The following is a 13,114-nucleotide window of genomic DNA, read 5'->3' as shown; positions in this document are numbered from 1 at the left end:
CGCGCCAGCAAGCAAGCATTGGCAAGGCGAGACTCACTCCTGGAACATCTGATACATTTCCATAAAGGCCAAAGTGTTATTTAGAGCCACCCGCCCTCCCTTCCTCTGGCAAGCAGCAACAGAGGGGGGAAAAAAATGGAGGTCACGATCTACAACCTGCAACTTCTGGAATTCCTTAACTGAAAGTGCAAAACAAAACAGCAGAGAAATGACTGCTTCCTTCCTCAGAGGGGGGCTATTCAGAGCTCCACGCCTCATCCTTCCTTCCGCAGGGAGTACAGGCTTTTCTTTTTTTCTAAGAATGTGCACATCTCACTTCTTCCAAAGCCTCCCAGCTGCTCCTATTTGTTTAAGTTTAACCTTAGCTGATCCACTAAAAACAAAATGGTCTAATTTGTCAATGCCAAGAGGCATTTGCAGTTCTCCCAAGACCTCCCTAACATCCCAGAAATCTGACACTACTAGCTCATGAGGCCAACTACTACTGTACACTCACCCAAGATATCAAATACCTCTGCCCTGAGTAGCATAAATAATTAACCAAATCAGAGGCCAACATCAGTCTCACACTGGGACACCCAAGGGGCTCGCCCTGCATGAACTCAGACCCATTAGAGATTTTGACCCACATCAGCAGAGGAGGTAACAACCTTGCATCCAATTCTAGCTTACATCTCAAAGCTGATGTGCAACTTTATTTCTTTGTAAGTGGAACCTACAGTACATGCACCAAAAGATTTCCCAGTCTGCCCAAAGCTCCCAAGAACTGTTCAGGAGATGAGAGAACCGTAGAACCAAAAGGGTCAAGTTCAACTATTTTTACAGATGAGAAATTGAAGGCCCCCAGGCCTTTGGTGTTTTGCCCAAGGTGGAGGGGAGAAGGCTTTAACCTAGGCATCTGACCACCTGGCTCTCCTGGCTGTGCTTCTCTCTAGCTGTGTGGTCTTTGCAGTGATCTTATCCTGCTGGGCTTCAGTATCTAAAATAAGTAGGTGGGACTGCATGGTCTTTCAAAATCCCTTTTATGTTATGATAGTGATGAGAAAGAAGCCAAGTCTCCAGCATACTGTGATAGCGAACTTCTCCCCCTCAGGGGCTGCTGCAGAGCCCTGCCTGGGTGCCTCTCCTGGGTGCCTGCATGCACCCACTCACCCTCATCAGCTTGCCTGCAGCCCCAGACCCCTTCTTGAAGCTCAGTTCTAAAACTGAACAGGGTGGTCAGGTGGAGGTGTGAACTTTATAAATCTGATGCACTAAAACACAGTCTCCACTGCCCCTGTTGGTGTCCCACAACCTTGGTTCTTTCCAGACAGCCTTTAAGGAAGGATCCTAACAACCAGCTGTCACAATGAGCGCATCATCCTGAGGTCTGAGCAGGGACATGGTCCCATTCACCCCACCCTCTCAAGAAGAATGGTTCAGTCTCCGCAGTCTGTCAGCTTTTGGCAAGTCTGCATGGGCTGCAAAGGGGGCGGCCAGTTAGCTCTACTTTCTGGCTCTGATTACATACCCACAGGAGCCCAGAAGTATGAACTCTGGCACCTCCTTCCTTTACACTTGACTGCTTCAGGACTTTCACACCTCTAACTCACAAACCCTACACCTCGAAGGTCAGGTCCAGAGCGCTGAACAATCTGAATTATTTCTCTAGGGAAGAAGAAATGCTGCATACATAAGAGTTCCGTACAGTTTAACTCAGGCCTCAGGAAACCATGACTTCAGGGCTATGAATACCACATATGACCACTGGCAGCCTGAACAAAGCTGTCCTGTGGAGCATGGTGGAGCCACACAGAGGATGACACATGACCATCTAATGGTGGTTCAGGACCACAGTACTTCCTAGGAGAGGCTGGTGAGGAGAGGCAACCAGGCTGCAAAATTTGCCACCTCTAGGACTATATTCTAATGGCCAGCTTCCCACAGACCCTGGCTCAAGGTGCAACGTCCCCTTTGACTGCATTTGAATACAAAAACAGGACTCTGGCAATAGAAGCAAAGGCTTCTAGCCTTTGCAGCAGCCTCTAGCTCCTTATTTAACATTTTTTGGGGGGTGGGGCTGGGGAAGGGAATCCAACAACAAAAGCAAAGCATCACAGTTTGGAACTGGGAACTGGCCTGGCTCGCACTGCCTGGGTGGACCTCAGAACCCAGGCCACAGAGAATGTTCTGCCTGCTGCTGTGGGAGCCCACAATGAAGGCCCTGTCTAACAGCCACCCATTCATGCAAGCCATCAATGCAGAAAGAGAGACTGATGCCAAGAGCTCAATACCGGACAAATGCCGGGGAAAGGAAGTGGGCAGAAAGAAGGAATGGAAAGTTATGGAAAAAGGAAATATGTGAAGAGGAAGAATTTTTAAGGGTCATAATTCCATCAGAGAAACCATAATCCACCAATATTTTATGAAGTATAAAAAATCATAGAGAGGGATTCTTATAATTACATGACTTACCCAGACAATTCCCTAGGAAAGACATTTTGGTATTTTATTTGAAAAGCTTGATCTGAGAACCTTAGGATCTTAATGAGGTGGTATTCCCTTTCCCATAAAAAAACTATATCCATGGCTAAGCTAGATTTCCGGACAAATCAACAGGTAGGAAAAGATCTACTCAATGGTTCCTTCTTTCTACAAAGTCAGGATAATATTAGGTCTCTTGGGGACAAGGAGTTAACAACCATGTACTGATAATGTACTGACCAAGAGTCAGATATTGAACATATTACTTAACTCTCTGTGCCTACCATTCTCATCTATAATTTTAGGATCTTAGTAGTACTTATTTCATAGAATTGAGGTGAGAATTAAATGATACATGTAAAGCATGTAGAACCATAAATGGCACATAACAGATCTCAACAGATGTTAACAATTGTTATTCTCCACACAGGATCCATTACAACATATTTCGCTCACAGATGAGAGCAACTACTCCTCACAACAAGGACAATGTACATGACAAGTATAAACACCTGTTGCCTTCATTATCCTTACAGCTCTGGACAGCAGAAGGAGGGGACACAGAGAGAAAGATGAAGTGAGAAACTGAGACAAGCCCTGGTACTTTCAAGAAGCATGTGCAAAATGCCTGCCTTCAGGGGGCGCCCAAGAGACAGACCCAAAGATGAAGATGCTGCATCTGCGCAATGGACTTACCAGCTACTGGAAGAGAAGAGCATATACAGAAATGACTAGAATTCAAGGCAAAAATTAAGAAAAGTATAAGGCAAAGGTACAGTGAGCAGATTACTGTGAACCAGGCGGCTTCTCAGAAGAGGTAGCTTTTGAGCTGGGCACTAAAGGATACGGGAAGGCCTTGACAGGCTTAAAGAGAAGTGGAAATCCATTAGAAAAAGCAGAGACACAAACTTTGTGTGGGACTTGCAGACTCACAAAAAACCCCTCGGGCCTGACGCCTTCCTTCTGATCGGGAATCACTGTGCTCCCATCTTCAGAATTACACCGCTTCCAACCCTCCTCCCACACTGGCCTCGGCACCCCTCACAACCTGCCCTTCTCTGAGAGAAGCAAAGAGGAACAGGACATGGGGAGGACCGCTTCCTCACCCTCCCCGTACACCAAGGCCAGCTGCTCTACTGAAAAGGACATACCAGCATGCTAATTCTCAGCACTTCCTACTTTCGATCTTTATTCACTCTGGGTGTTCATTTTCCTTTTACCCTGTGAGCTGCTGAAGCGAGGGGTCTTCTGTGCTCCATTTTAATTACTATGATGATCCATGGGGATCTCAAGGGATTTTGAATAACAACATTTTAACATTTACATATTTTCAGTCACCCTGCCTATTTAAATTAGGGATGAAAAATGCAACTTATGTGAGGACTTGCTAAGTCAAATCATTCTTCAGACCCAGAGGAGAAAGCTGGGGTACTTTAATACCCCAGACTGCTTTCTTTGTCCATTAAGACTGGAACCCTCCAATTGCCTAGTCACTGTGGTAAATGTCAGAAACCATGTGAACTCCTAAGTACATGGCTGCTTTTGGAGGGTCACCATGCAGCCATTGGCTGGAGATTGTGAGCTGAGCAGATAAATAAATTGAGAGTCTATTCTGGTCCATGGCAACCAAAGAAACAGAGCAAAAACTGGACTGGGTTGCAAGAGGCCCACATTGTAGTCCCAGCCCTGTGACTTTTCCTCTGTCTTTTTAAAATGAACATCTGGGCTGCATTCTCTAGGGCTTTGAGATTTAGTTCAGTTTGAATCTGTGATTAGATGGCCTAAGTTTCCTTCCAGCTCTATGACGTTAAGTACGTGAACAGCAGCAGTGCTCTGAGTGAAATGATTTAACCTCATAACTAAAGAGGCTTTCGATTCAGCCAAATTAGGGCTTAAAGCCCAGCTGTAACACCTAACTACTTCTTCCTCATCTACTAAACAGGGATAAAAATAGTCCCTACCCAGATCTGTCTTGAGATATTCAAGACAGAATAATGACCTAATCAGTGCAAATGAACTCGGCATGTGGCTGGTCCATAAGAAGAATCCAGGAAATGGAAGCTGCCATCATTATTATCATTCTTCATTTACAACCATTTCCAAACTGCTCTTCATGCTAACACTGCATACAGAGGCTTGTTTCTTTGCTCCCAACTCTGCAGCTATAGGTACTCTGTACCTATAGGTACAGCTCAGTTTTGGGACTTATTGACTTAGTCCTGATTACCTTACACCTCCCCATTTCCCTAAACACCACCCTGGCCTCCCAAACTTCCCTATTTAATATACCAGCTCTGCCTGGATCAGTTTCTAGCCAGCCAGCCATGATATCTGTGCTTAATTTAATAGCACACTTGCCATCTCTGTTTCCCTTGATCTTCTGCCAGTTCCAACACTGGGTATTCACAACCATTTGCTTTCCCTTCTCCAGTTGCTGGAATGTTGAGCCCTGCTGAATACTCAAGGAACAAGTGACTGAGTCCTTTACCAATTTATTTAACTCAGCTGGCTTCCAATAGCTACAATGTATTTGAAACTAGTTACTCTCTGCCAGACACTGAGCTATTCTTTTTAATAGTCATAGCAACCATGAGGTAAAGAATTGTATCCCTGTTTTACATGTAGAAAATGAGGCTTAAAGAGGTTAAAATCTTCCTCAAGGTCACCAGCAAATGAATGGTAGAGCAAGGATCCAAATGAAAGCCTGACACCAGACCCAGCCATCCTTGAGTTCATCTCTTGAAAACTGTGATATCATCATGTGACCTACTCTTCACTTCTTCCACTTTGAACTGTCACCGTTCTCATAGCACCTACACTCTTGTAAGATAATCGTACCAATTTTCTGAGAAGATATAGGCCAGACAAAATTCTTTAACTACTCTCAACAGCATGTCAAAATTTGAGGGTAATTTCATCTCTTCCTACCTGCCTCAGAGAAGTATCTCTCCACCTAGGATTTACCGGTGGCCTTCTAACTGCCTAGCCTTTTTTCTAGTCTTCATCCTTCTACCTTTTTCTGTATCATCTGACACTGTTTACTGGTTATCCCCAATATCCACTCTCCCCTTCTTCCTTGGTTATGGGTTTTTTTTCAGAATGGCTCATACACAGTCAACCAGAATAAAGACCATATTTCCCGTCTTCTTTGTAGCTAGGTGTAGCCCATGACCAAGTTCTGGCCAGTGGGTTATAGGTCAAAATGGTACGTGCAACTTTTGAGAACTGTCTTCAAAGTGCCCTCCTTCTCCCCCTTCTTCCTTCCTGTGTTCATAGCTTGAATTTGAAGAGTCATCTTAAACCATGAAATGGCAGAAGGAGATTGGAGTCCTTACTTCTGAACTTCTATCTTGTTTAAACTAGTTATTTTGGGGTTTCTGTTACATTCAGCCTTGGCTTCTAAGACACTGCATTATCCTGGTTATCTTCCTATGTTTCTTTCTCCTCGTGCCTGTAAATAGAAGTTCTATTCTTCATTTCTTCAATCTCTCTAGTCTTTTCTTCTGCAACTGATGATTACTGTTTATGCTGACGACTAACTCAACTTGGATGATTCATGAATCTGTTATTATAATCTTTACATCTCAGTTGAACATCACACTCACGTTTCCAAGTGTTGTTTATGGAGTATCTTTACCTGGATGTTTTCTGGTACTCGAAACACCTCAAACTTAACATATTTGAAATTGAACTTAACACCTTCCCTCAAACATGCCCCTCCTTCAATTCCCTATTTCTGTCAGTTGTACAATATCTTTCTAGTTAACCAGGCTCAGAATTCCAATTAACCAAGACCTCAGAATCATCCTCAATACCCTCTCTTCCTCATTCTTACACATTTCGTTGTAAAGTCCTCCTCAATACTCTGCCATCCATACCCTTCTTCCTAACACGTCCTACTGTTCCCCTAGTTTGAACACTAATTTCCTTTAAGAGATTCCTTAAAGTCTCTTGACTTTAGGGCATTCCTGCCTTCAGTCTCTCTCGACTGCAATCTAAGATTCTACAATTGCACATACTTATTAACACATGGCTTCTTCCTGTTGCCTCATTCAAAAGCTTCAACAACACTGCACTGTCTCTGGAATAAAGACTGACATTTGAGATTCAATACTCTATGACCAGTTCTTTGTTCCAGCCAAAGTGGATTACTTACCATTCTCCAAACATGTGCTCTATCATCTCCCATCATCTTACTTCTGTTTATGCTACTCCCCTTGCCTGGAATGCCCTCTCCTTCCTCCTACCTCTTATTCAAGTAGAATTCTTAATTTTGGGGTTAAGCTCAAATGCTGAATTTCTTTCATAAAGCCATCCCTATACTGGCAGAATGTATCCCTCTTCTGAACTCTGATATTACTTTTATATAACTTTCTGTGAATTTAACATATTCTGCCCTTCATGATTATTTTACATATGTCCCATGTATACACATGTAGATAAATGGCTGTTGATACATGTGATGGAAGAAAAAATATTGATTTATAGTTCACAAGCCTTGGAATTGTTCTATAATGGAAAGAAAAGTGAACTATTCCAACTCAGAAATATAAAGTGATAGAGCAAGACAGTTAGACAGTGGGGCTTTTGGTAGGAGTTCCTCGAATGCAAGGTGAGAGAAGAGGAAACTGCTAAAAATAAGGCATAATTATTAAACTGTTTTGTCTACATTTTTTGCCTTTGGACAAAGCACCCAAACTTACTCCTTGGAATCTACCAGGAAAAGCTAGCCTGGATTTCCAAGTAAAGATGGTGTATTGAACATTGGTATCTATTTTAATCTTCTTACCGAACCAATAGTAGTAAAAGTGGGCTGTAGATGGAAGAACACCTGAGAATCCCCAGCTGGCAAAGGGAAAGCCAAGACTTAAGACTACAGAATTCCCCAAAGGCTAAGGAATTGGCAGCATTCTGGATGTGGGAGTAGAGGGAGAAGCTAAAATAACATTTTCGCCCCCTCTCCCAGGAGGATTAAGGTCTTTATCGTCGTGCACAAACTTGACACAGACCTAAATATATAGCTCTTAGGAATACTGACTTAATTGCAATGAGTCCACATGTATCACTGTCTTCGAATAATCATTCATCACTGTGCTAAGGTAAATGGAACTAAGAGCTATTAGTGGATGCTGCTCACAAGCACCACAGAGAACGATAACTATTAGAGCTCTTGGCTACTCTGTTGTTTGCTTTCAAACTTGGAAAGTTGTCCACTGTTTCTCTAAGCAGTAGTATGTTCAGTGGGCAAAGAGTTACATACAAAGGAAATGACTAGACTACATCAAACATTGTTCTCAGGTACACTAGCCCTGTATAATGATTTCAGAAAACTTTTTCTAAATTTGAAACAAATTAAATGACAGAGGAATACCTAGTTGGATAAAACTCATAAAACCAAATGGGCCTAGTGCCTTTTTTGAGGGAAATGGGTTTTCTACTTCATGGGTCTTCATGAAGCTTTCTACTTCTGTCAGTTTTTGTCATATCTACAGACACGAATGGCATTCCTGAGTGGGAAAATTCTTCACTGTGAAGGACTGTCTGCATAGTGTAAGATGCTTATCATTCTCGGTCACCAGGAACTAATATCAGTAGAAGCCTCAGTTCAATCAGTCATCACGGTGAACCAATTACTCTCCCATACAATTCATTCCAGAGGGATGGTAGCAACTCTTAACTAACCACATAAAATGAATTTCTATAAATTCTTTATATTAATTTTTTAAATGTCTGAATTTTTAGTTATATGTCTTCTTTACATTATTATGACATGTGTTTTTTTTTTCTCTTTTCTTGACCAGAATTGTCAGAGATCTTTTAAATGACAAACAAGTTTTTATTGTAATGATCAAATCTATGGCTTTTTTATTTTTTTACTTATTTCTTTTATTTTTTTCCTTATTCCTTATTTAACTGAGGTGTAACATGCATAACAAAGTATGTGAAGTATACTCTCTGCTTTTATCTTTATTAATTCCTCTCTGCTACTTTCTTTTGTTTACATTTTAGTCTTTCTTGTTTTTGAATTTAAGAATATCAACTTTCCTCTGAGAATTACTTTGGCCAAATATTATCAGTATTTATATGAAGTGTTTCCACTACCAATGATTTCTAAGTAGAAAAATTGAAAAAAAAGGGGAGGGCAACTGATAGACTAAATATATAACACTAATCAACAATATAAGATGCTCAATTTTAGTAGATCACATAAACGCCAATTTCAAAGGATACTTTTGCTTATCATGGTAAAACACATTAAAGAGTAATAATATTCTGTGCTGCTGAAGGTATGCAGAAAAGAGTGTGCTCATCCACCATTAAGAGAAAATAATTTAACTTCATCAATTAAATCTAGACATGCACCTATATCTGGCTAATTCTACTTTCTATCAATGTCTTTTAAGAAATACTCTACAAGCATGTAAAAATATGTGTACGGAATGTCCACAGCAGCATAATTTTTTACAGAGAAATCCTAGGGGCAACTTAAACATCCATCAACTGGAGAATGGAAAAATGAATCATAGGATATTTAACAATCATTAAAAAAGAGTAAGGTAGATTTTTAAGAACTAAGGGAAAATTGTACCCATAATCCATAGACAAGGTATAAGAAAAACAAATTTGCACAACAGTTTGTAAAATATGATCCAGTTTTAGGTTCAAAACAAACCAAACGACCTCATGCATTTACTTTTGTGTAAAGATAGCAAATGGCCTGAAGCATATACCACACTTTCAAACTGTGTTACTAGCAGCTATCAGTAGCAGAGGGGTGAGAAGAACCTGAGTGTTTTATTTGTATTCACTATTGTTTTGATTCCCCCTCCCGCCGCCCAGTGAGCTAATCAAATGTAATTTTAATAAAATGTGATTTAAAAAATCTCCCACCCCACCCCTCACGCCGTAGTATCTTGAATTACGGTAAGGAGGGGTGAAAGCTCTGATAGATAGTCTTATTAACATGGCCTTTTGAAAACTGATAAATTAATTCATAAAAGCTGCCTAAGATAATGACATTAGTGGGAAATGATTTGTCTCACTTATACCAACCCTAACAGGCATTCCTTCCAGGCTACTGAGAAACTGGCAGAACCCATTTTTCACATTGAATGTCTCAGCTCCTTTGTCTGAAAGCTCTTTGAGTGATCCAAGCAGCTAGACTGGAGGCAGGCACACCCCACATGCTCAATTAAATCTGCTTCCTGTATCACACTCTTAACAGTTAAGCCCAATATGCAGACCTGGAAGATGCCAAAGCAAAGGAGGACTAGATATGAGGTCTAAATCTGGTGGTCTCTTAATCTGGAGATAGAAAATTCCTATCAAGGGCACTTGGCAGCCAAGGAGACAGGCCCCATTTATGAAGTTCAATTGATTTTCCTTTTTTCCTTCCAGAGATTGAGCCTGCTACCTTGTAGTGGTTTCAGATCAAGCATTTGAAAGAGAAATAAATGAACTCTCCCTCCTCCATAATGCTAAAGATTCTTTCTTCACTTAGAACTACTTTCAAATAGAGCATTAAATTATTAAGTGCTTGTTCTTTAAGGGTTAATTTCGGTATTTTTTTTTTTTATTAAACAGCGACAGAAGGTATCTGTGCTCTACTCCACTCCTTCTAAATGTTTTAATAAAAAATCTACCATGTGACTGAAAGATTTAATACAGTTATGACATCATTTCTTCTCAAACTGCTATATAGATTCAACACAGTCTCAATAAAAATCCCAGTAGGAATTTTCGTAGAAATCGACAAACTGATTACAAATTTCTGTATGGAAAAATAAAGGAATTAGAATATCTAAATAATTCTGAGGAAGAATAACAAAGTGGCAAAGGCAATTCCATGGAGAAAGGATAATCTTTTCAACAAATCTGCTGAAACAACTGAATATCCATATGCGAAAAAATGAACCACACACCATATTAAAAAATTAACTTAAAAATGAACCACAGACCTAAATATAATACCTAAAGCTAAAAATTTCTAGAAAATAAAGTAGGAAAAAATATTTGTGACCTTATCTATTTTAAAAAAGGGATAAACTGAACATCAAAATTAGGAAACTCTGCTCTTCAAAAGATACACTTAAGGGAATAAAAAGACAAATTACAGACTAGAAGAAAATCATATATCTGATTAAAAACAAAAAAAACTTGTGTCCAAAACATATAAAGAACTCTCACAACTCAATAATAAAAAAAAAAACCCAATTTTTTAAATGAGTAAAAGATCTGAAGAGACACTTCATTAGATATGAGAATGGCAAATAAGCACATCAACAGATGCTTAACACTCTTATTAGTCTTTAGGGAAATATAAATTAAATCTACAGTGAAATACTACTACACATCTATAAAATGGCTAAAATTATAACGGTCTAATAGTATTAAGTGCTTAGAGGATACATAACAACCATAACTCTCATACACTGCTGATGGAAATACAAAATAGTACAACCACTCTGGAAAATGGTTTGGTAGTTTCTTATGAAGTTAAACATATATTTACCTAGGACTCAGCAATCCCATTTGTAGTGTTTACCCCAAGAGAAATGAAAGCTATGTTAACACAACAACCTGTACACAAATGTTTATAACAACTTATTTGTAATTTTCCTAATTTGTAAATGAAGTAAATGTCTCTCAATTAGAGAATAAACTGTGGTATATCCAAACAATGGAATACTACTCAGCAACAAAAAGGAACAAATTACTGATATATGCAACAGTATGGATGAATGTCTAATGAATTCTACTAAGTGAAAAAGGGCCAGACTCAAAAGGGCTTATACTGTATAATTCTGTTTATAGGACATTCCGGAAAAGGCAAAATTATTGGGACAGACATCAGAGTATTAGAAAGGGGTGCAGGAATGTCTACAAAGGGACACAGAGAATTTTTTGGTGTGATGAAACTATTCGGTATCTTAACTATGGTGTCAGTTATACAACTGATATTTGTCAAAAACTCACAGAACAGTACATAAAAAGGGAAAATTTTACTGTATCTAAATGATAACCTTCTTTTAAAAGCTCCAAATGGAAACCATAAAAAAAAAAGCAAAAAACAAAGACAAAAAAAATCCACTATGAAAATAACCACAGTTTCTGCATGCTTGAAGAGAAATCTTTTAAATAGGACTACTAAGATTAAAATCTACGTCATACACATATGCATACATTCTCTTTGCCGCCCCTATCTTCTGCTGACTGGCCTAGTGAAAAGCACTTCAAAAAACCTATTGTACCCCCATTCTTATCTGAACCACAGACTATTTTAGGATAAAAAAGGAGGTACTCATAACACCCCATGAAGTACCTAGTCCCCGCCAAACTACAGAGAACTGAGGAGAGGCCACAGAGTTCCTTCAAACTGCAGTGGGAATTGCACTGCCCCTTCTTGTTCTTCCTGAGGAGAACAGAGGTGGTCACAAATTCTCCAGCAGTGCACACTCACCTCTGTCGTGACTGCGTTTACATCGCCGGGCTGGATCTCAGTCCTGCAGCACTCACTCCCTCACAGAGGAAACTGAATTTTGCAGCGGCAATGAAAGTAGGCCAAGGCGACAGAGCACTCTAGTTACCTGGTGGCAGCCAATCACGGGCCCCTCCCCAGGAGTGCCTCCCTCTGAGGTCAGGACTCAGAGCTAAGTCTGTGCCGTCAGCCTGAACCCAAAGGGACTGACTTGCTGGGCTTGTTTTTCCACAGCATTAACTTGAGGGTTTATGACTTGGGACCCCCAAATCAATCTCTGCCACAATCCTGGCAGTCTCTCCTTTCATAGCTCTCACCTAGTCTGACCTAATCTTTTCCTTGCTTCACGTGCGGAAAGGTGGCAAGCCAACTCTAATCTCGGGTATTAAAAACACAAGGCCATAATGCACCCACATTCCCCATTCCAAGGTACATCCTCGTCTCCTTTCACCCAGGATCACGAACTTTAAAAATCCTTTTGGAGTTGTTTCTGCTGGGGGGTGAGGGTAGGGGATAGGGGGTGGCATGTACCTTTTGTTTTTCCGTCCACTGATGCCAACTTCTTTGTTTCTGCTGTTAATAACAGCTCATAAGGATGCTCATCCTCTTCTCTGGCTGTACTGCCCTGAACCCGGGGTCTCATGGCCAAGACCTAAGACAGAAAACACCACAGTACTTTTTATGCAAGTGGCTAATACCGAATAGGTTATAATGAACAAATTCAAAATTATTGGTTCCTTTTTCATCTGATAGGAAGAGAGAAAAAGAAAGTAAATAATTCAAATGTCACATGGAATCACAACTGCTTTTCTGGATATGCACCTGTACTTCAAATCTCAATGGCCTTTAATTAAAACATTCCCCTTTCCTTACCTCATTTTATCTTTCAAAAAATCATAAATAAAATCCAAGATCCTCCCATTCCCTTGCCTCTCCCATCTCCAGTATTCTGCATGATCTCTTTTCTGTGGATAATACTTCCCTTATTGCTGCCAAAACTACATGGGCTTCTTTCTCAACATTTCTTTTTTAATAGGCACACGTGCTACCCTAAGGCTGGTTTCCTTCCCACCTCCTGTGGGAATCAAAATGACGTCTAATTGACCCTGAATGACTGACACTTACTAGAAACGAAGTGCTCTGTAAGTCCTCTATTTTTGTGAGCCTTTCTTT

General features: G+C 40.3%; 1 protein-coding gene across 10 annotated transcripts in view; it reads right to left on the bottom strand.

Moving 5' to 3' along the window:
* The window catches only part of ANKS1A (ankyrin repeat and sterile alpha motif domain containing 1A), a 175,582-nt gene that overhangs the window by 72,986 nt on the left and 89,482 nt on the right, over positions 1 to 13,114 (bottom strand). For 9 of the 10 annotated variants that reach the window (XM_016146929.2, XM_016146926.2, XM_036239054.1 and 6 more), the window contains one exon: positions 12,473 to 12,593. In XM_016146929.2, the coding sequence (XP_016002415.1) occupies positions 12,473 to 12,593 (121 nt within the window). Of the gene's footprint in view, positions 1 to 156; positions 9,279 to 12,472; positions 12,594 to 13,114 lie in introns of those variants that run through there. The other variant, XM_036239085.1, reaches the window with a different exon arrangement.

This window comes from Rousettus aegyptiacus, unplaced genomic scaffold, assembly GCF_014176215.1.
Source record: "Rousettus aegyptiacus isolate mRouAeg1 unplaced genomic scaffold, mRouAeg1.p scaffold_m13_p_1, whole genome shotgun sequence".
In the NCBI taxonomy this organism is placed as follows: domain Eukaryota; kingdom Metazoa; phylum Chordata; class Mammalia; order Chiroptera; family Pteropodidae; genus Rousettus; species Rousettus aegyptiacus.
This window is presented reverse-complemented; position numbering and strand designations above follow the sequence as displayed.